Source organism: Hemiscyllium ocellatum, chromosome 22, assembly GCF_020745735.1.
Source record: "Hemiscyllium ocellatum isolate sHemOce1 chromosome 22, sHemOce1.pat.X.cur, whole genome shotgun sequence".
NCBI classification, from domain to species: Eukaryota; Metazoa; Chordata; class Chondrichthyes; order Orectolobiformes; family Hemiscylliidae; genus Hemiscyllium; species Hemiscyllium ocellatum.
The window spans coordinates 7,217,228-7,240,612 of record NC_083422.1 but is presented as its reverse complement, the minus strand read 5'-3'; the positions used below and the strand labels follow the sequence as shown (position 1 = coordinate 7,240,612).

Below are 23,385 nucleotides of genomic sequence, written 5' to 3'. Positions count from 1 at the left end.
CAATCTACAGATGAGGGATAAATTGAGTTACAATGTTCCCCCTTGAATGGATATAAACATTCCTACGATAGTCTTCCAGGAAGATCTGGGATGTTTACCCAATGGTTGGCTTGACTTCTGGTAATTTATCTTATGGCTGTGTATGATTTCAACCATGTATGGGATCTTGCTGTGCAGAGTTTGGCACCTATGTCAATTGTTGTATAAAATCACATCAAGGTTGCAGCATTGAAACATTCCATTTAGCCAAACAATGCTGACGTACTTGCTGCATTTCGACATGTCAGGGTAATACTTCGTTCCAATCCTTTCTCCCACATGTAGTTGTTTAGCTTCCCCTTAAATGCACCCGCACTAATCACCGCAGCTCCTCTCGTGGTAGCAAGTTATTGTTCTGAATTCCCTCCTGGACTGACTGGTATCCTGTAAATATTATATATTAAAGCTTTGGTCCCCTGCATCTCCTCAGAGCAAGCCCTTCCACAATGTAAAAGACCCCCGGTCAACTCTCTCTCCGCGAGCTCCCGGCCTGAGATCGGTCCCCACCTTGATCTCAGTTCTGACATTATCCTTGTAAATTCGCAAGACTTTTCTGTACCGCCCTCCGCCAGCGGGTATTTCTCAGTCCTTTGTGGGAACACGGAGACTGCAGTTGAGTGGGAGCCCTCAGCGTCGCCGCGCTCTCCTCCGCCTCAGGCCTGAGGCCTTCCGTTACCACGGCAACCGCGGCCGGATCTCGCGAGAGGCGGGGCGGGAGGTCGCGACGTCACAGGGCCCCCGTCGTCAGGCCCGGGGGCCGGCGGGGAGGAGGTGCAGTGCGGCCTTCCCTCCGCTCGGCTCGCCCCGGCCCGGCCTGGATCCATGAGCGCGGCCCTGATGATGGCGGCAGCCGAGCCGAGCTGAGGCCGGACCAGCCCAGCGACCGCACCCGCGGATTTTCCTGAATGCGGCCGTGTGGAGCAACAACCCAATGGACGTTATGGAAAGCCCTCTGAACCTGGTGAGTCAAGTTCACCGGGGCCGCTGGGCTGGAAGCTGAGCCCTCAGTCTGTGTGTGTGTCAGGTATAACTCCCCTCCCTCCACATCCCCAGGTCCTGTAATGTCAGGGTGTTTGCTTTCTTTCTAAATGTCCAAGATATAAAGAGAGGGAACACCTGCATTTACATAGCACCTGCCATTGAAGTGCTGGGGCGAGGCAATCAAGTAGCTCCAAAGTTGTCACTGTTCTGTTATAGGAAACGTGGCATTGCACGTAGCGGGTTCCCACAAACATTAATGTAATCACTTGTTTTCAGCGGTGTTAAGGAGAAATCCTTTCGTTTTCAAAACACCACCATGGGTTTATTTGCAAGGGCCGGACAAGAACCTTGGAGTCTCGTTCTCTTCACGGTGTAGCATCCCCAATCCCGTCAGCTCAAGTTTCATCAGCTTCAAGTGGGACTTGAACCCACAATCCTCCAACTCTCAGGCGAAAGCGTGACAACTGAGGCACCACTGACAAATAGTCGTAAATGGCAACAACTTTTCTTTGACAGAGGTACGGAAATAAATTGTGGCAGCACAATTTCATGGGTTATGTACCAAAAAATAACATGCTGACTTTTAACTCTTCTATAAAGAGAGTAAGGCAGGGTATTTGCCAACTGTTTTCCCTTTAGTCTAATCTTTAATGAGTTGCATAATCTTTGATAATGCTAAAATCTGTTTGGTTTGAAGTTTTAAAATTGGGGAAGGATGGTTTGTGAAGGGAAAACTCAGTTGCCTAACCATACGTCATAATGTATTGAAATGTCTGAAATTTTCCCACAAAGTGTAAGTTGATAGTCCACTGAAATTGTTTGAATTTCTTTAGAATGCAATCGTATGGCAATAGACACGTTAGTATAAATAATCAATCTTAAAGAAGGACCAAAATCTCAACATGTAGTTCTCATCTTAAGTATGAAAGTAAAAGCATTAAATCATATTGACATCAAGCAGAAGCTATTTTGCAAACTGAAATCAAGGAAGACTTTGAAAATTGTTTTATAGTTATGACATTAAAAAAATTCAAGAAACAGTACAATCTTAACTTGCTCGAAAGGTGATCCTTTCAAGTAGCATTATAAAAGATCAAAGATTTGGATGTATCATGCCTAATATCACTTATGCCCAAAGTTCTGTAATACTTTAGACTATGTAATTGATTTGGGCACTGATTATGTATGTCTCTGATTTGTAAATGCAGAGAAAAGCCATGAACTGAATGGAAAAGCTGCCTGATTGCTGAAGGAATTCTGAAACAATCCCCAAAACTGTACTTGTACAAATAGAAGAATTCATGGACAAGTGGGTCCACAACTTATGTCATTTTACTGCTTATTGATTATGCAAGTGCTTTATTTAGCAAAATTCACTAAAAGTTTAGTCTAAATAATGAATGTCCTTGGTCTCATGTATTGCACAGAGTACTAAATTTTGAAGATTGGCTGCAGGGATGGAATAAACTTTACTATTACAGATGGAGGAGACACATTAGGCAAGAAGAGCAAAGGAAGCAAATTGGTTCACCAGTTTGAGAAATGTTGCAGAACTTGAACCAAGAGTTTTGAGCATTTTCTAAATAAACATGAGGATTCTGAAATCATTGGAGAATGGGGCAGTCAGCAAAGATTGGAGAGAAGTTAAAAGATGACTTGGAGTGAGACTTGAAAAAGTAATGCTGGATAAATTGAATGAAGGACAGTATAGGATATATTCAAAAAGGATGTTGCAGAAATTACCATTAAAGGCTCCAGTGATAGATGATATGGAAATAGAAAGCTTGGAATTGATTCTGATCCCGTGAGTAGCAGGAGGAGAAACCTGGGGCTTCGATAGCAACGTGTTGCTATGTATTGATCTGGAGACTGTTCTAGCTCATCGATGAATATATATTAGTCAGAGGATGGCATAATGATAAGCATGGGATTAAGGATGATAGAGTAACCATGCTGAGTGTTATTGACATACATATATGGATAGCAGCTGTATTTCTGCCCAAAGAACATAGAACATAGAAGGATACAGCGCAGTACAGGCCCTTCGGCCCTCGATGTTGCGCCGACCGAATCCTACCTAACCTATACTAGCCCAATAACTTCCAAATGCCTATCCAATGCCCGCTTAAATGACCATAAAGAAGGAGAGTTCACCACTGATACGGGCAGGGCATTCCATGAACTCACAACCCGCTGTGTGAAGAATCTACCCCTAACATCTGTCCTATACCTACCACCCCTTAATTTAAAGCTATGTCCCCTAGTAACACCTGACTCCATTAGCGGTAAAAGGTTCTTAGTATCTACCCTATCTAAACCCCTAATCATCTTATACACTTCTATCAGATCTCCCCTAAACCTTCTCTTCTCCAATGAGAACAGCCCCAAGTGCCTCAGCCTTTCCTCATAAGATTTTCCTACCATTCCAGGCAACATCCTGGTAAACCTCCTCTGCACTCGTTCTAAAGCTTCCACATCCTTCCTATAGTATGGCGACCAAAACTGCACACAATACTCCAGATGAGGCCGCACCAGAGTCTTATACAACTGCAACATGACCTCAGGACTCCGGAACTCAATTCCTCTGCCAATAAAGCCCAGTACACCATATGCCTTCCTCACAGCACTATTTACCTGGGTGGCAACTTTCAGAGATCTGTGTACATGGACACCAAGATCCCTCTGCTCATCCACACTACCAAGTAGCCTACCATTAGCCCAGTAATCCATCATCTTGTTATTCCTACCAAAGTGAACGACTTCGCACTTAGCTACATTGAATTCCATTTGCCACATTTCCGCCCAGCTCTGCAACTTATCTATATCCCGCTGTAACCTACCACTTCCTTCCTCACTATCCACAACTCCACCGACTTTTGTGTCATCCGCAAACTTGCTTACCCAGCTTTCAAGTCCTTCCTCTAGATCATTTATAAAGATAACAAAAAGCAATGGTCCCAAAACAGATCCTTGTGGTACACCGCTAGTAACTGCGCTCCAAGATGAACATAATCCATCAACTACTACCCTCTGTCTCCTTCCAGCCAGCCAATTCCTAATCCAAACCTCTAATGTATCCTCAATGCCATACCTCCGAAGTTTTAGCATTAGCCTACCATGGGGAACCTTATCGAACGCCTTACTAAAATCCATATACACAACATCTACTGCTTTACCCTCATCCACTTCCTTGGTCACCTTCTCAAAGAACTCAATAAGGTTTGTGAGGCACGACCTGCCCTTCACAAAACCATGCTGGCTATCCCTGATCACGTTATTCCTACCCAGATGTTCATAAATCTTATCCTTTACCATTCTCTCTAAGACTTTGCCCACCACTGAAGTCAGACTCACTGGCCTATAGTTGCTAGGGCTATCCCTACTCCCTTTCTTGAACAATGGGACCACATTCGCTATCCTCCAGTCCTCTGGTACTATTCCTGTTGACAACGATGACATAAAAATCCAGGCCAATGGCTCTGCTATCTCCTCCCTAGCTTCCCATAGGATCCTGGGGTAAATGCCATCAGGCCCAGGAGACTTATCTATATTCATCCTTTCCAAAAGAAGTTGCGCATAAAGTATTTTTCAAGCCATCAGAACATCCCCACAAGAGCTTATCACCATTAAAATATAGACAGGCAGAAAGGTTTAGAAATGATATTCTTAGACTTGGGAGCCTTGGCATCTGATTGGTCAGGTGCCAGTGGTGGAGCATTTAAAATCATGGTAGCTCAAGTGGCCAGAATTGAAGAATTTTAGATATTCTGGGGGGCTAAAGAAGAGTACAGAGATAGGGAGGGGTAAGAATTGGCATTTCAGAAAAAGGGGTTGGCTTAACTGGTCAGTGAACATTCAGGTAATATGTGAATGAGTCATGCGCAGATTAGGACACAGCAGCAGAATTTTTGGTAACCACAAAATTTACAGCAAGTGGAACCTGGGAAACTAACCAGGAGTGTATTGGAGTAGTTGAATCTAAAGCTAACAGTGGCATGGATGAAGGTTTCAGTCGTATGTGAGCTGAGGCAGGGACAGAGTCTAGTTATGAATTCAAGGTGGAAATAGATGGCCTGGGTGGCAGCACAGATATGTAGTTGGAAAATCATCTCAGTCACAAATGACACCAAGTTTTTAAAAGTTCAGTTCAGGCTCAGCAAGATGGACTTGGTGGTGAGGCAATGGAGTTCTTTCGGTCTTTCCAATATGTATTTGTAGAAAATCTCTGTCTGTCCAGTCTGGATGCTGGGCAACCACTCAAATGATTTAAAGCCTGTGGAGTCATTGAGATGGGTGGTGGTGAGTTAGATCCGGTGTTGTCTGTGCACTGTTGTGTAAAATGAGACTATGTATTCAAATCATATCATGGACCTACTTTCTATGATTTAGGATGTGAATATATGCTAATATTTATAATAACTACATGTGCTGAAAGCACATTGCTGTTGATAAATAAAGGTCAGAAGAATTGTGGAGAACACTGTTTTTCTGGGATAGTATGCTCAATTGAGAGGACAGATAAGGCTTAAGATTAGTATCTCTTCCAAAAGATGGCATAAGAACATAAGAACTCGTAGGAGCAGGAGTAGGCCATTGGGCCCTTCGAGCCTGCTCTGCCATTCAATAAGATCACAACTGATCTTTTTGTGGACTCGGCTTCACTTGCCCATGCTCTCACCATACCCGTTAATTACTTTATTGTTCAAAAAAAAATCTATCTTTGTGTTAAAAATGTTTACTGATGTAATGTCAACTACTTCGCTTGGCAAGGAATTCCGTAGATTTACAACCCTCTGGATGAACAAGTTCCTTCTCAATTCTGTAAAAGGTGAGGTCTGCAGATGCTGGAGATCAGAGCTGAAAATGTGTTGCTGGTTAAAGCACAGCAGGTTAGGCAGCATCCAAGGAACAGGAAATTCAGTCCTAAATCTGCTCCACCTAATTTTGAGGCTATGCCGTCTTGTCCTAGTTTCACCTGCCAGTGGAAACTTGCTCTCTACTTCTATCTTATCTATTCCCTTCATAATTTTGTGTGTCTATAAGATCCCCTCCTCATTCTTCTAAATTCCAATGAATATAATCCCAGTCTACTCAGTCTCTCCTCATAAGCCAACCCCTCAACTCTAGGATCAACTTAGTAAACTTCTCCTGCATCCCCTCCAGTGCCGGTACATACTTTCTCAAGTAAGGAGACCAAAACTGCACATAGCACTCCAGGTGTGGCCTCACCAGCACCCTTTACAGCTATAACATAACCTCTCTACTTTCAAACTCAATCCCTTTAGCAATGAAGGACAAAATTCCATTTGCCTTCCTAATTACTTGTTGTACCTGCAGACCAATCCTCTACAGAAGGACACCCAGATCCTCTGCAAATCAGCATGTTGCAACTTTTTACCATTCAGATAATAAACCTTTTTACTGTTACTCCTACCAAAATGGATGACTTCACATTTATTAACATTGTATTCCATCTGCTGGACCTTTGCCCACTCACTTAAAGTATTTATGTTCCTCTGCAAAGTTTCACAATCCTCTGTACGCTTTGCTCTGCCACTCATCTTAGAATGTCAAAGTTTGCAGATGACACTACACGTGGTCGTCAACTCCAAATCATCCATATATATATATATATAATAGTGAATAATTGCGTCCCAACACTGATCCCTGAGGCACACCACTAGGTACTGGTTACCAACCAGAATAGCACTTATTAATCCCCACTCTTTGCCTTGTGTTAGTCAACCAATCACCTATCCATGCTAATACTTGACCTGTGATGCCATGCATCTTTATCTTATGCAGCAGTCTCTTGAGCAGCACCTTGTTGAAGCTCTTTTGGAAATCTAGGTACACCACATCCACTGGGTCCCCACTGTCCACCTTGCTCGTAATGTCTTCATAGAATTCCAAAAGATTTGTTGAGCATGACCTGCCCTCCATGAACCCATGCTGTGTCTGCCCAACGGGACAATGTCGATCTAGATGCCTTGCTATTTCTTCCTTGATAATAGACTCAAGCATCTTTCCCATGACAAAGGACACATTTGACAGTTCAACATAAAAGAACAAAACCTCCTGCACCCCACTATTCAAAAAAACAGTTGAACAAAATACTGGGAATTTATCTTGTGTTTTCTTGTACAGGTAGAGGTGAAAGAAAATTATAGTAGATTGCATGCATTTGGAGTTGCATGGAGCCTACAGGAGGTTGGACTGTGGAAGTGTGTGGAGGTTACAGCAGGTTTGTACTCTATTTGGTTTCTGTGTTGGTATGGTATTTGGAAGATTAATAGTTTTGGGAATGGGGATGTTAACTCTGTTGAAGAGATGAGATTGTAGCTTCAGTTTGTCTTTGGGGAATTATTTGTAATCTGAGGAAATAATCTGATGGAGAAAATAGCAACAAGGAAAAGCTTTATAGTTGTATTTGAGAACAGCTACTTCAAGCTGTTTGAATTGTAGACAGGAAGGTCAGCCTTCAAGCACCTTGTTTGCCTTTTTAAGGAAATGTGCATTTTAGTAAATGGACAGGCAGTCAGTATTGTCTCCCAGTCTGTTGCTTTCTGTGCTGTTTGTCACTGGAGTTCTGCAGCAGCTCCACTGGATTAACTTCATGATTTGGAGATGCTGGTGTTGGACTGGGGTGTACTAAGTTAAAAATCACACAACACCAGGTTGTGTGAACTTTTAAACAAAAAAGGTTTTGTGATTTACACATGAAAGAAGTGAAACTATCACTGTATTCTCACAGATGAAAGGCTTAACAGACAATCAATTTTTCAATGTATAATTTCAGTTACATCACACTGCAAATTTTTGCTATAAATTTTGTGTTATGATCGAGCCCTCCACTATCACCTGATGAAGGAGCGTCGCTCCGAAAGCTAGTGTGCTTCCAATTAAACCTGTTGGACTATAACCTGGTGTTGTGTGATTTTTAACTTTGGATTAACTTCAGTGACTTGAAAGTTTTCCTTGAATTCTATAAATTCAGAAGAATGTTTTCTCAAACAAAAACGTGTTACATAAGATCAAGTGCAGGCCTTTCCGCCCTTCAAAACTCTTCAATTATCTTGTAGATGTGCGTATCCTTAAATGAATTTCGCACCTTTGCTCTATGTCCCAACATCCTTTTGAAACAAAAGCTTTCACACTGGGTCCTTTTGGCCCCTGATTTCTGTGCCCTGTACCTGGAAAAAGTGCTTTCTGTTTTTTCATGTGAATAGGCTAGATCTAATTTCAAGATTATTTCCACTTTGTTCTGGATCCTGCATAATAGGATCTACTGCATCAACTCTTATTACAATTGTAAATATTCTGGTTAAATCAGCTTTCTAAACACAATAAAATACAAGATACACTTATGCTGCCTCTCTTCACAATTTAACGTAATTGAACTGTAATTGATTTTAAACTGCTGAAATGGCCTGGCAAATCACTCTGTTCAAAGGCAGTTAAGGATGGACAAAGAAAAATGCTGTCCTTGCCAACAATTCCCACATCCCATAAAGGAATATAGAGCAAAAATTCTGCTTTGGACTGTTATCAAGGCCAATATATCCTCTTCACAGTACTGTGTTTAAACTTGAATGCACTTGTTATTAATTCACCTTTCCTATTAGTCATTGGTACAGGAACTTGTGGGCGACTAGAAAAGAGCTGTTTATAGTGGCTGAGAAATTTATCAGGGAGCTTAGAAAATAAGATAGCTGAAATGAAGGCTGTTGCTCTGTGCACTGATTTGTCCATCAAGTTCACAATCTCACCTGCATGCTTTGTGCAGGTTCTTCTCTCTTTGGGGAAGGAGAAATGTGCCTCCACATTGTGTCTAAAATACTCTTTGTATGACCATCTTTTATTGGGATAGTAAACGTTTTGAATAAATTAAGGAGGGCCTTTGAAAAATCTCTAACTTGATGTGGCTCCTTTCACTTTTAGTTTTAAGTCTTCACAAAATGCTGTGAACCATAAAAAGAGGAAGTTTTTCTGAATAGTTTCCAAATCCCTCAATAGGCTCCAATATTCTGTAATCTCCATCAGCCCTATAAGATGTGGGATCCTCCAATTCTGGTCTCTTATGATTTTCGGTACTCCACTCGGTATTGTGCTTTCAGCCGCCAAGATTCTAAACCCTGAAATGTTCTCCTTGTGCCTTTCCACACTACCTATCCTTTTTGGAGGTTCTCTTCAAAATCTACTTGTTTGACAAAAAAAATCTCATCAATATGTTCAGAGATATTACACGTCTCTAGCCTTTGGACATCTCCTTGTGTGGCTGTGTGATTTTGTGTGATAATTGTCGTGTGAAGCACTTTGGATTGTCTTACTCTGTTAAAAGTTCCTTTAAGCGCACAAACCTTTATTGTTGACACATGACTGCCAGGCAGACATGTTTGCAATGTGGTCATTGAGCCATAAATTAGTAAAGCTTGTTTACCGACCCTTAATTTAGAGTCATAGGGTCATAGAGAATGGAAACTAATCTATGCCTACCATGTTGCCAAACTAAACTAGTCCCATCTGCCTCTACTTGGCTCATAACCCTCCAAAAAATTCTTATTCATGTGCTTATCCAGATGTCTTTTGAGCGTGACCGTACCCGCATCCATTACTTCCTCTGTAAGTTCATTGCATCCACGAACCATTCTCTGTGTGAAAAAGGAAGTTGCCCGTCAGTTTGCACATAGCAAGATCCGATAAATTTCAATGACACGTCAACTAGTTTTTTTGGTTTTTTGATGACAATTGATGGAGAGCCACTTCAGAGTGCAGGCAGGACCTGCATCTCATCAGACAGGCAAGACCTCCATTATGTAGTGCTTCCTCAGCGCCAACCCTCTGACAGGGATGATGTGGAGGTGCTGGCATTGAACTGGGGTAGACAAAGTTAAAAATCTCACAACACTATATAATAGTCCAACAGGTTTATTTGGAAGTACTAACTTTCGTAGTGCTGCTCCTTCATCAGGTAGCTCTGGACCAAGATCATAAGACACAGAATTTATAGCAAAAGACCTCAGTGTCTGCAACTGAAACAGTATACAGAACAACCGTGATTATTCGAACAAGACAGGCAGGGCGAATTTTGTTTGGATAACTGGTTGTTCAGATTACGTTTTTATGAGACCTTGAGAGCTTGATCGGATAATCCGAAATTCAGATAATTGATGTTCGGATAGCCAGGGTTGTTCTGTGTTGAACTATAGCAAGGGATCTTTTGCTATAAAGTCTGTGTCTTACGTTCTGTGCCACAACTCCCTGTTGAAGGAACAATGCTTTTTAACTCTGACAGGAAAGCATTCCTCAGTTTGTATGATTCAAGTTAGTGTGCAGAAGTCAGGCTTTTGGTTTAAATATTTAGCTTAAATAGATGGAGTAAAAAGTGAGGTCTGCAGATGCTGGAGATTAGAGCTGAAAATGTGTTGCTGGTTAAAGCACAGCAGGTTAGGCAGCATCCAAGGAACAGGAAATTCGACGTTTCGGGCCAGAGCCCTTTCCTGATGAAGGGCTCTGGCCTGAAACGTCGAATTTCCTGTTCCTTGGATGCTGCCTAACCTGCTTTGCTTTAACCAGCAACACATCTTCAGCTTAAATAGATGGAGGTCACTTTATTGTTATTATGGAATCTTCAGTGATAAAAAGAGAAATTTATTAACAAAAAATGAAGGTCAAAATTAAAACAAATACAGATAGGTCGAAAAGAATTTTTGGTATTTTATTGTTCAGGTGGAACTTTATAAAACAAGAGACTTTGGGAGAGAGAAAGAGAGAGTTGACAGATTCCTGGTTTTGCAGACAAGGCTGTTCTGGTTGCTTAGTTGCTTTACATGATGTGGAGATCCCGGTCTTGGTCTGAGGTGGACAAGGCAGTCACCCAACACCAGGTTATAGTCCAACAGGAGTATTTGAAATGATAAGCTTTCAGAGCGCTGCTCCTTTCTCGGGTGAGGTGACTTCACCTGGTGAAGGAGCTGCTCTCTGAAAACTTGAGTTCTGATAAGCCTGTTGGACTATAACCTGGTGTTGTGTGACTTCTCAGCTAATTGCTTTACAGCAGACCACTGCCTTTCAAGAGCCTTCAAACGTTTCGTCATGCTCCCTGCCTGGGGAGACACATTTTCCTTTGATAGTTCAAGATGGAACCCCTCTGTCGAGGCAGCTTACCTTTTCTTAACTAGCATGTTAGGATGACCACTGTTACAGGGTGACTTACGCAAAAATTAAGTCGTGCTACTTTGATGTTCGGGAAATAGCTCTTATTCCACCTGTGATTCTTGGTCTTTGTGCTGGTCCGTACCTAATTTGCATTCTCTCTGTGAATCATCAAGGAACTTTGTTGTCTTGTGAGAGTTGTTAAATATCTGGATATGTCTCTCTGTCTGTCACATGGTTGTAGTTGTATAGTCAGATGATTTGTAGCAATTTTTAACTATTGGTGTCCATGTCCAGTCTTTTTCCTAAAAATGACTGTACCATATCCGCACATTTGTAATGGTTAGATTTATCAACGATGCTGTATAAAAGTAAAAGTAAGGTCGGCATAGTCTTTCCAGACCATAGGGCTGCTCTGTCATTAGAGAGAGACTGTGGTGATACTTTAAACTGAGGGTCCCCATGCCTCAGGTAAATGGAAAGGTTGAGGAGGAGAGTCCTTCATGGCGTTACTCTGCATTGAACTTAGCATACTGAGAGATTTAGGTAGAGTGGAAGTGGGGAAACTAGAATTCAAGGGCACAGCCTCAGAAAGAAGGGATGAGCCTTTAGAGCTGAGATGAAGAGGAGATTCTTCAGTCAAGTGGTTAATTTGTGGAACTCCTTGCTACAGAATGCTGTGGAGGCTAAGACATTGAGTGTATTTAAGACAGGGGTAGATAGGTTCGTGATTAGTATGGGATTAGGGTTATCGTATAATAGAATTATAGAACCCCTACAGTGTGGAAACCAGTCATTTTGGCCCAACAAGTTAGAGTCATGGAGTTGCACAGCATGTCCAACTCGTCCGTGGCGACCAGATATCAAAAACTAATCTAGTCCCATTTGCCAGCACTTAGCCCATATCCCTCTGAACTCTTCCTATTCATATACCCATCCAGATGTCTTTTAAATGTTGTAATTGTACCAGCCTCCATCATTTCCTCTGACAGGTCATTCCAAACATGAAAGGAGCTTAAGTCCCTTTTTTAAATCCTCCTTTTTTTCCCCCCACCCCCAACCTTAAACCTACACCGTCTAGTTTTGGACTCCCTACCCTGGGGAAAAGACTTTGGCTCCTCACCCTATCCATCCCCCTCATGATTTTATAAACTTCTCACTCCTCAGCCTCCGATGCTCCAGGGAAAACAATCCCAGCCTATTAAGCCTCTGCCTATAGCTCAAACCCTCCAGCCCTGACAACATTCTTGTAAATAATTTCTGAACCTTTTAACAGTCACAACATCTTTTCCATAGCAGGAAAACCAGAATTGGTATGAGGGGGAACATTTTTGCCACTTGCAGAAAATGCCGAAGCATAACCTAAGTCTCTACATTTATCTGACCTAAGTCTGGCCATTGATTGGTTTATGTTGGACTGCAGAAAAAAGAGTTCCTTTGAACTTCTAGGACATGTCTGTTTTGTGGGGGGCGTGGGAGGGGGAGATGAGGTTTGTGGGGGGAGGGGGAAGGGAATGGAGAGAGAAGGTTTCTTTGTTCATTCATATGTGTTTCTCCATTTCCAGCCATTTTATTGCTTTGCTATAGTTATTTTGCTTAGTTTTCTTTTTCACTTCTGTTTTTTGCAAATTGCCTGTTTCCTTTGTATCCTCTTTATCCCCCTTGTACTATTTACTGAGTCATCTTTCACTCAGTTTCTTTTATTTATTTATCACGTATTTCCCCAGGTTAGTCTTCCTACAACTGTTTTCCTCACTTGCTGCCTCTTTCACCTGTTTTATTTGTATGTATTTAGGTATTTCCTTCTGAATCCTCAGTCTTCTGCCATAACTGCTACTCACTTGGGTACTCCATCTTTCATCAGCACTTCTTTCTTCATAGCAAACTCCCTTAATTACACTTTTTATTTCTCCCTTTGAGAAAGTGTGTAAGGTATGAGCAGGTAGGGAAAGAGTTAAGTTTTGAATGACAAAAGGCTCAGTGAGCATGACTTTCTGCAGATAAGAACTTGCAGTAAACAATGGGGTGCTGGAGGCAAGGTTTAACAAGGTGAAAAAGCTTTCATTGTGTAAAGCCATTTAACAAGATGAAGAAGCATTTGTTATGCAAAGTCAGTTAAACAATGTGAACAGCAATGATTATGTGAAGCCAGTTAAGGTTAAGAACATTCAGTGTGTAACAGCAGATGGCTTCATCTTTACTATTGAAACTCGCTGATTGTAATGGTCACCCAATCAATATATATGTCACCTTATCTAGATGCTCCTCCCTGCAAGTGACTATATAATTCATCAAGAATGTGTTGTTCAAGAGAAAACTGAGAACTCATGACTCTGCGCACATTGGCGATTGTTCTCTCTCCCTCCAGGGCCCGTAATAAAGATGAAGGAGGTAAAACTGTACTGTGTCTTTGAGCGTTTTGCTTTGACTGATACAGGGATAGGGAAATGGGATGACACCTTTCCAACCAGTTTGCCAATCTCTCCATTTAGTCATCGAGATGTACAGCATGGAAACAGATTCTTCAGTTCAAATCGTCCATGCCTACCAGATATCCCAATCCAATCTAGTCCCATCTGTCAGCACCTGGCTCACATCCCTCCAAACCCTTCCTTTACATATACCCATCCAGATGCCTTTTTAATGTTGCCATTGTACCAGCCTCCACTACTACTTCTGGCAGCCTATTCCACACACGCATCACCCTCTGCATGAAAAAGTTGCCCCTGAAGTCTCTTTGATATCTTTCCCCCCTCACCCTAAATCTATGCCCTCTAGTTCTGGAGTCCCACCCCAGGAAAAAGGCATCGTCTATTTATCCTATCCCTGCCCCACATGATTTTATAAACCTCTATAAGGTCACCCTTCAGCCTCCGGTGCTCCAGGGAAAACGGCTCCAGCCTATTCAACCTCTCCCTTATATCTCAAAATCTTCCAACCTGGCAATATCCTTGTAAATCTTTTCTGAATCCTTTCAAATTTCACAACATCCTTCTGATAGGAAGGAGACCAGAATTACATGCAATATTCCAAAAGTGGCCTAACCAATGCCCTGTACGGCTTCAACATGACCTCCCAACTCCTGTACTTGATACTCTGACCAATAAAGGAAAGCATACTTAAACGCCGCCTTCCGCAGATTGTGGTGGTTCACGGACTCCCAGCCCAACTGCTTGTTCTATGGTGCTGTGGAGTCCGTGGACCATGTGTATATTGGGTGTGGGCGTTTGCACTCCCTCTTTGATTTTCTGAAAAACCTCCTCCTCTGCTTTTGGTTGCACTTCAGTCCCACGCTCCTGATCTTCAGGCACCCGGTACGGAGGAGAGAGGGCAGGTCTGAAGACCTCCTCGTGGGTCTGCTCCTGGGTCTGGCCAAACTGGCCATAAACAGGTCCAGGCAGCGGGCCGTGGAGGGGGTCGTTAGGGCCGACTGCCTTCCGTGGTTACGTTAGAGCCCGGGTGTCCTTGGAGAGGGAGCACACGGTGTCCACCAACACCCTGGAGTTGTTCAGGGAGAGGTGGGCGCCGCAGGGAGTGGAGTGCATCATTTCCCCCTCCAACTCTATTTTGATTTAATCCCTGCCCTCCCCTTCGCTGTGTGATCACACAGCATTGCCCTTTGATATGAAGAGCACTGCTTGTCACAGGCCACTCGGCTGTTTTCCTATTTTCCTGGTGGTGGAAATTGAATAAAGATTTGTACACTGTGTCTTTCACTGTGTCTCACACCTGCGCGCGCGCGCGCGCGCACACACACACGCGCGCTGGGGAAAAAATAAGCACTACTGCAGTTAGGCAGTAGTGTGGGGACAAAGGAAAAAAAAATTAACAGGAGATTCCCTCCCCTTCAAAAAAAAAATAAACAGGGGCTTCCCCTTCACTGTTTTGATCACACAGCAAAAAAAAACTAAACTCCGCCTTCACTATCCTATCTACCTGCAACTCCATTTTCAAGGAGCTATGAACCTGCACACCCAGGTCTTTGTTCAGCAACACGCCCTAGGACCTTACCATTAAGTCTATACGTCCTGCACTGATTTGCTTTCCCAAAATGCAGCACCTCACATTTATCTAAATTAAACTCCATCTGCCACTCCTCAGCCCATTGGCCCATCTGATCAAGATCCTGTTGTAATCCGAGATAACCTTCTTCGCTGTCCACTACGCCTAGTTGGTGTCATCTGCAAACTTACTAACTAAACCTCTTATGCTCACGTACAAATCATTTATACAAATGATACAAAGTATTGGACCCAGCACCGATCCTTGTGGCACTCCATTGTCTGTGCAATATTTGCATTTAGATGGGAGGAGATTCTGCTTTATAGAGAACTCGGGAAGGAACTATCGTCTTAAAAAGACGGTTGTATTGGAGTCCAAATAATCCTCTGTGCAGAAAGAGCAAATAATCAGTGTTTGTTTCAGGACACGATGGAAGTCTGCATTATACAGTTGGCTGCTCAACAAAGACAAATTAGGGTGCTGCGTTTGATGTTCCTTAATGTGGAGCCTTGTGTTGAAATGCTGCCCTATTCCTATCCATCTTGCTTTATCCTCCTAAAATATTTTCTCAAGTTCAAAGTTATGTTCATTTAATAAACAGCCCACACATCAAAACTAAACTATTTTGGTCTAAGTTGCAATGAAATTTGTGTTGCCTAGTTGAAATAAATCAGGGGAGAGCGTTGCATCGTCTCAAAATAAGGCCATTAATAGTTTATTGGTGTGAATAATCATTAGGCAGTCAGTGTGAAAGACAGGTTTCCCGGTTATACAAGCAATCCTTTTTCGTAATAAATTTCCAGACTAAGGGTTTTATTTCTCTAGTAGTTAGTTTCTTAGTTTTATTTTGATTGTTGAATCCACACTGTTGTTTGTGGCCAGTATTCTTGTTGTCTCTCTAGAATGTCTTTATTTTCAGACTTTCCAGTTCCCATGAGAAGTGAGTAGATTACAAAAACATGGCTGAGGGCTCTAGAATCAAGGATATGGTGTTAGTTTAAAAAAAAGCATGAATCAGATGAGAGGCATCTTTGTTCAGAAGGTGGTGAATGTTTGGAATAAGTCAGGACATGCAAATGTTGGAGATCAGAGTTGAAAAATGTGGCACTGGAAAAGCACAACAGGCCAGGCAGCATCCGAGGAGCAGGAGACTTGACATTTCGGGCATAGGCCCTTCAATGGGATGAAACGAAACGTTAACTCTCCTGTTCCTTGGATGCTGCCTGATTTGCAGTGCTTTTCCAATGCCACACTTTTCGGCTCCTAACATTTGGAATGTCTAGATGTCTCTATCGGAGGGCAAAAGTATGTCAGTCATTGGGTGTTTTCAAGATAGTGATTGATAGATTTCTAATTACTATTGACATTAAGGGATATGGAGTTTCTGTGGGGAAATGGCATTGAGTAGATGGTCAACCATGCTAATGGAGAGTGTAATGAAGGAGGCACAAGGGACTGAATGGCCTACTGCTGCTATGTTCTGATCTTTTTCCATTCTTTAAAGCAATAACATTTTAGTTGTTTGAAAAATAAATCCATGTATCATTTGAAATTGCCATTTTTGTATAGGGTGATTAGGCAGCCAGAACTCTCCCAGCAATGCTGTGCTTGAGCAAGGTGTGCAAAAGCAACTTCTGCGTAACTTCCTTTTCTCCCTTTGAGTTCTGGCCTCAGTTCTGCCTCAGTGAGGAATTTTCTGGCCTTGATGTAACCTTGAACAGCCATTAGAGACTCATGTGAGGAACTTGCAGGCAAGAATATTGCGACCATTCTCTACGCCTTAATAAGCTGGAACTCTTACAGCTGCCTTCTATTCGTGATCATTTTAACCTGTTGCTAAAATTCCTTTGTCTTACTGCTTATTGCTAACTGATTCATAAAGTAATGTACTAAAGTCAATGTACTTTCACCTGACCTATCTAGATTGTAATCTTGTAGTAAATTAATTCAAATAAATTCAAGTATAATACACATCATACTTGTTAGATATTAGTTTGTCAGAAAGCCTGTTTTATAAAACATTCCTGAAGATTTTTCTTCTATCTATTGCTTTCTCTCTGTGGAGGCCTTCACTTACAAGCTACCATGTAATGCACTCTGCCAGGACTTTGCATACAGCTGTCAAAGTACAATGTGATGTCCTTTGTCATTGGTACATCTTGTGTACGTAAATTTAACTGACTAACCAAATCAATAGTCCAAGTTCCTCAGGCTTACCATGGTGTAGATAATCTCTTCTCCTGCTGAATTATAGAAGGTGGGCATGGGTTTCCTAATTCTGTCCATATCACGTTGTGACCTTTTTTATCCAAACATTGATTCAAGAATGGTTAAACCCCACGCAGAAAAGTAAAACTAGTTCAGCAATCTGTGATATAATTGAACATAGTATGCCACTTGTTAATCTATCTGATTTGTATTTAGAGTTTTCTTTCACTGATGGAATGGGAGCATCGTTGGCTAGGTCAGCATTTATTGCCTTTTCCTAATTGCCCAGAAGGCAGTAAAGATCAACCATTTTGCTATGGGTCTGGAGTTACATGTAAGCCAGACCAGGTAAGAACTGTAGATTCACTTCCCTGGAGGATATTGATGAACCAGATAGATTTTTAAAATAATTAATATTGGTTGCACAGTTATGTTAAGCTAGCTTTTATTCCTAATTTTCTTGACTTCAAATTTCGCCATCTATGATGGTGGGATTTCAACATGTGTACCCAGAACATTAGCCTGAGCTTCTGGATTGCTGGTCCAGTGTCATTACTATCACCTCACTGCTTCCCCCATTTCTAAACATTTAAATGTTCAAACCATTTTGGAATTTTTGTTCACGTGATTTTTAATCTTTTGAGTGTTTCCATCTTCACATGAAGATTCGGTAAAGGAGAATTGTTGGTGAACCCATGACACTCAGAGTCATAGAGCTTTCAGACCCTTTGGTCCAACTTGTGCATGCCAACCATATATCCTTAATTGATATACCCAAAGTTACTACAGGCAGTGATGGAAGAGATTGCTGCGCCTTTGGCGTTGATCTTTGTGTCCTCATTGTCTACTGTAGTACTGCCAGCTGATTGGAGGGTGGCAAATGTTATTCCCTTGTTCAAGAAGGGAATAGGGATAATCCTGGGAATTAGACCAATCAGTCTCATGTCAGTGGTGGGCAAAGTAATGAAGAGGATTCTGAGAGACAGGATTTATTTTAGTTGGAAAACCATAGTTTGATCAAAGATAGTCAGCATGGCTTTGTGAGGGGCAGGATGTCATAAACATGTTGTTAAAGGTAGAGCAGTAGATGTGGTGCACATGGATTTTAGCAAGGCGTTTGATAAGGTTCCCCATGGTAGGCTCATTCAGAAAGGAAGGAGGCATGAGATATAGGGAGAATTGGCTGGCACATAGAAGACACAGGGTGGTAGTAGATGAAAAGTTTTCAGCCTGGAGCTTGGTAGCTAATGGCGTACTGCAGGGATCTGTTCTGGGACCTCTGCTCTTTGTAATTTTTGTAAATGACTTTTTGATGAGGAAGCGGAAGGGTGGGTTAGTGAATTTGACAATGACAAAGGTTGTTGGAGTGGTAGATGTTGTGGAGGGCTGTTGTAGGTTGCAATGGGGCATTGATAGGATGCAGAACTGGGCTGATAAGCGGCAGAGAGTTGACTTTTCGAGATGAAGAGCTCAGGATACAGAGCTGGGCTGAGAAGTGGCAGATGGACCTCAACCTGGAAAAGTGAGAAGTGATTCATTTTGGAAGGTCGAATTTGAACGCAGAATACAATATTAAAGGCAGGATTGGAGGCTGTGTGCAGGAAAAGAGGGATCTTGTGGTCCATGTCCATAGATCCCTGAAAGATGACACCCAAGTTGATAGGGTTGTGAAGAAGGCATACGGTATGTTGGCTTTCATTAGCAGGGGGATTGAGTTTAAGAGCTGTAAGGTTTTGTTGCAGCTCTATAAAACCTTGGTGAGACCACATGTGGAATATTGTGTTCAGTTCTGGTCACCTCATTATAAGAAATCTGTGGAAGCTCGAGAGAGGATGCAGAGGAGATTTACCAGGATGTTGCCTGGACTGGAGGGCATGTCTTACGAAGAACAGTTGAGGGAGCTAGGGTTTTCTCTTTGGAGTGAAGAAGGATGAGAGGTGACTGTGTAGAGTTGTACAAGATGATGAGAGGCATAGATAGAGTGGATAGTCAGAGACTTTTTCCCAGGACAGAAATGGCTATCGTAAGGGGGCATAATTTTTAAGGTGATTGGAGTAAGGTTGACGGGAGATGTCAGAGGTTGCTTTTTAAACAGGGAGTGGTGGGTGCGTGGAATGCATTGCCAGTGGTGGTAATAGAGTCAGATACATTAGGGACATTTAAGCAACTCTTGGATAGGCACACGGATGATTTTAAAATGAAGGGTATGTACGTTTGTTTGATCTTAGAGTAGAATAAAAGGTTGGCACAACATCGAGAGCTGAAGGGCCTGTACTGTGCTGTACTGTTCTATGTTCTATCTAGACCATTTTCCAGCATTTGGCCCATATCCCTTTTAAACCCTTCCTATTCATATACCTATCAACATACCTTTTAAATGTTCTAATTGTCCCAGCCTCCTCCATTCCTCTGGCAGCTCAGTTCATACATGCACCGCACTTGGTGTGGAAAAAGTTGCCCCTCAGATTCCTCTTAAATCTTTCCCCTCTCACCTTAAACCTATGCCCTCTAGTTTTGGTCTCTTACGCCCCAGGGAAAAGACCTTGGCTATTTACCCTATCTATGCCCCTCATGATTTTATAAATCTCAATAAGGTCACCCCTCACCTTCCGATGGTCCAGGGAAAATAACCGCAGTCTATTCAACCTCTCCTAATAGCTCAAACCCTCCAACTCTGCCATCAGCCTTGTAAATCCTTTTTGAACCCTTTCACATTTCATAACATCTTTCCTGTAGGAAGACCAGAATTGCACGCAATACTCCACTAGTGGCCTAACCAATGCCCTGTACAGCTGCAACATGACCTCCCAACTCTCATACTCAATGCTGTGACCAATAAAGGAAAGCATACCAAACACCACCTTCACTATCCTATCTACCTGTGACTCTACTTTCAAGGAACTATGAACCTGCATTCCAAGGTGTCTTTGTTCAGCAACACTCCCCAGGACCTAACCATTAAGTATATAAGTTCTGACCTGATTTGCTTTTCCAGTACACAACGCCTCCCATTTATCTTAATTAAACTCCATCTGCCACTCCTTGGCCAGTTGGCCCGTCTGATCAAGATCCTGTTGTACTCGGAGGTAACCTTCTTCACTGTTCATTACACCTCCAATTTTGGTGTAATCAGCAAACTTATTAACTATATGTCCTATGTTCACATCCAAATCATTTATATAAATGAGGAAAAGTAGTGGACCCAGCACTGACCCTTGTGGCACCCCACTGGTCACAGCCCTCCAGTCTGAAAAGCAACCCTCATGTCTTCTACCTACGGGCCAGTTCTGTATGCAAATGGCTAGTTCTCCCTGTATTCTGTATGCTCTAACCTTGCTGACCAGACTACCATGAGGAACCTTGTTGAATGTCTTTTTGAAGTTTGTATAGATCATGTCCACTGCTCTGCCCTCATCAATCATCTTCATTCCTTCTTCAAAAAACTTTGTTATTCCTAATCAAAAATATCACTCCCTTGCACCTCTTGTCCCCCGCCCCTTTTTTTTAATCCTTCCTTTAGCATCTATACCCTGGAACATTAAACTTCCAGTCCTGTCCATCCCTGAGCCACGTCTCTGTAATCACTGTGATATCCCAATCCCAGTGTTCCCAACCATGCCCTGAGTTCATCTGCCATACCTGTTCAGCCTCTTGCATTGAAATAAATGTAGTTTAATTTATCAGTCCTACCTCATTCTCTGCGTTGTTCCACCTGCCTTGATTGTTTAACTTGGTCCTTTTCCCAGCTGCACCAGTCTCACTGATCTGTTTTTTCACTGTCTCCTTGGGTTCCACCTCACCACCATACTAGTTTAAGTACTCTCTAGCAGCTCTAGCAAATCTCCCTGCTAATACATTAGTCTCCTTCCAATTCAGCTGCAATCTATCCTCTTTATTCAGATCAGTTCTACCCCAGATGAGATTCCAATGGTCCAAAAATCCTTCTCTCCTGCACTAACACCTCAGCCACGGATTCATCTGCTCCATCCTCCTATTCCTACCCTCTCTAGCCCGTGGCACCATGAGTAATCCAGTTATTGTACCCTCTTAGTGCCTATTTTTTATATTTTTAAAGTTTAATCAAGAGACAGATCTAAAAAACATATATTCGAGCAAGAACCCACTCTACTCACAATTGTAGATTTACAGAGGGGAAAAAAAATTACTCTTTCAAACTAGCCATTCAGCTCCTCCCCTGCTGTGAACTCGTCCACACAGGTTTCTCCAACTTCATTGTTTCTTTATTTTTCTTAGCATAACTCTGATGCCCAGCAATACTTAAAACCAAACAGCAGAGGCGGTCAGCTGTGCAGGTTCCCTGCTGGGTCAGACAGCTGTGCAGGTTCCCTGCTGGGTCAGACAGCTGTGCAGGTTCCCTGCTGGGTCAGACAGCTGTGCAGGTTCCCTGCTGGGTCAGACAGCTGTGCAGGTTTACTTCTCCATTTTGATTCACTTCCCACGTGGTCACTGCTTTGTCTCTCTCTTTCTCCTTTGTGAAGTGCAGTTATTTTGCATCTTTTTTTCCAAAGTTTCAAGACGTGAAACAGTTTATACAGCAGGACTTCACCTAGAATTCAAGAAAATCGCCTCCTGCACTGAAAATACCTCAAAAGAGGAGCAGTTCTTATAGCCACGATTTTTTCCCATCCTTCATCTTCTATTGCAGCTTTCACTTTAACATCTATTTTCTATTAGCTATTTGAAGTGTGAATCTTAATTAGGTGCGGGCATGTGTTTTTTCAAAAAAAAACAGATTTCAATCAAAGGATGCCCAAAAAAAGAAGAGAAAGTAAACTTAGAACAAGCAAGCAAGTTATACGAAAACAGATGGTAAGAACTTATTTAAGAAACATAAAAATAAGAGTGGCCAAAGTGAATATAGGCTTCTTAGAAAGTATGCTGGAAAATAATAATGGGGAGCCACACAAATGGCAGAATTGAATAATTTCTTTGCATCAACCTTTACAGTAGAGGCAACATTAGTATTTCAAAAAAGCTAAATAATCAGAAGAGGTTGTGGTCAAGAGGGAGGAAATGAACATGATATCTCGAGAGATAAAGTGCTAATGGGGGTTAAAGGATGACAAGTCCCCTGGACGTGATGTGTTGTATCCTAGGAATTTAAAGGAAGTAGCTACAGCGATGGAAGGTACACTGCTAGTAATCTTCCAAGAATCCTTAGATTCTGGAGAACTGCCAATCTAACACTCTCTCTTATTCAAACGGTGAGGGAGACAAAAATGGGTAACTGTGGACCAGTTAGCTTAACATCTCTCATTGGGAACATTTCAGAGTCTGTTATAAAGGATGTATAAAGGAGTATTTAGAAATAGATATGATGACCATGCAGAGTCAACATGACTTCACGAAGGGGAAATGATATCTGACAAACTTGTTGGAGTTCTTTTGAGGGGGTAAAAAGCAAGATACATAAGGAAGAACCAGTAGATGTAATACTTGAAATTCCAAAAGCCATTTGAAAAGGACTGCAAGTAAGACTACTAAATAAGATAAATCCATGGTGTTGTAAGTAATGTACTAGCATGGGTAGAGGATTGGCTAACTAACAAAAGAATGAGAGGAAACATAAAATTCCTAGGGGACTAGAAAAAGTAGAAGTTGTTTCCTCGTTTTGGGAGATTCTAAGATCAAACTGCTTAATCTCAGAACAAGCGGTCACCCCTTTAACAAGGATGAGGAGTGATATCTTACGAAGGTAGTGAATCTGTGGAGATCCTTATTGCGGAATACTTTCAAAGCTTGGTCATTAAGTATATTAAAGACCGAAATAGACAGAAAGGGAATTGAGGTTATGGAGTTGAGGACAATCAGATTAGCTGCTGTCTCATTGAACCAGAGAGGGCTAATTGGCCTAATGGCCTGTTTCTGCACCTACATTTTATGGTCTAAGCCTCTGATTTGGATACCAATTTTAGTTTGAAATGTGCAGTTGCAGTTATGGCTTGTGTGATTTCTAATCCAAGGCTTTATACGCTATTT

At 42.1% G+C, this 23,385-nt stretch overlaps 1 protein-coding gene across 4 annotated transcripts in view; it reads left to right on the top strand.

Moving 5' to 3' along the window:
* The first annotated feature begins 760 nt into the window (after positions 1-760).
* nrbf2b (nuclear receptor binding factor 2b) overlaps positions 761-23,385 on the top strand; it is a 36,867-nt gene continuing 14,242 nt past the window's right edge. For 2 of the 4 annotated variants that reach the window (XM_060841860.1, XM_060841858.1), the window contains exon 1: positions 761-1,000. Coding sequence is in view for 2 of the 4 variants with exons in the window: in XM_060841858.1 (XP_060697841.1) it covers positions 971-1,000 (30 nt within the window). In the remaining 2 variants the exon portion in view is untranslated. Of the gene's footprint in view, positions 1,001-2,228; positions 2,330-17,601; positions 17,734-23,385 lie in introns of those variants that run through there. The other 2 variants (XM_060841859.1, XM_060841857.1) reach the window with 2 other exon arrangements.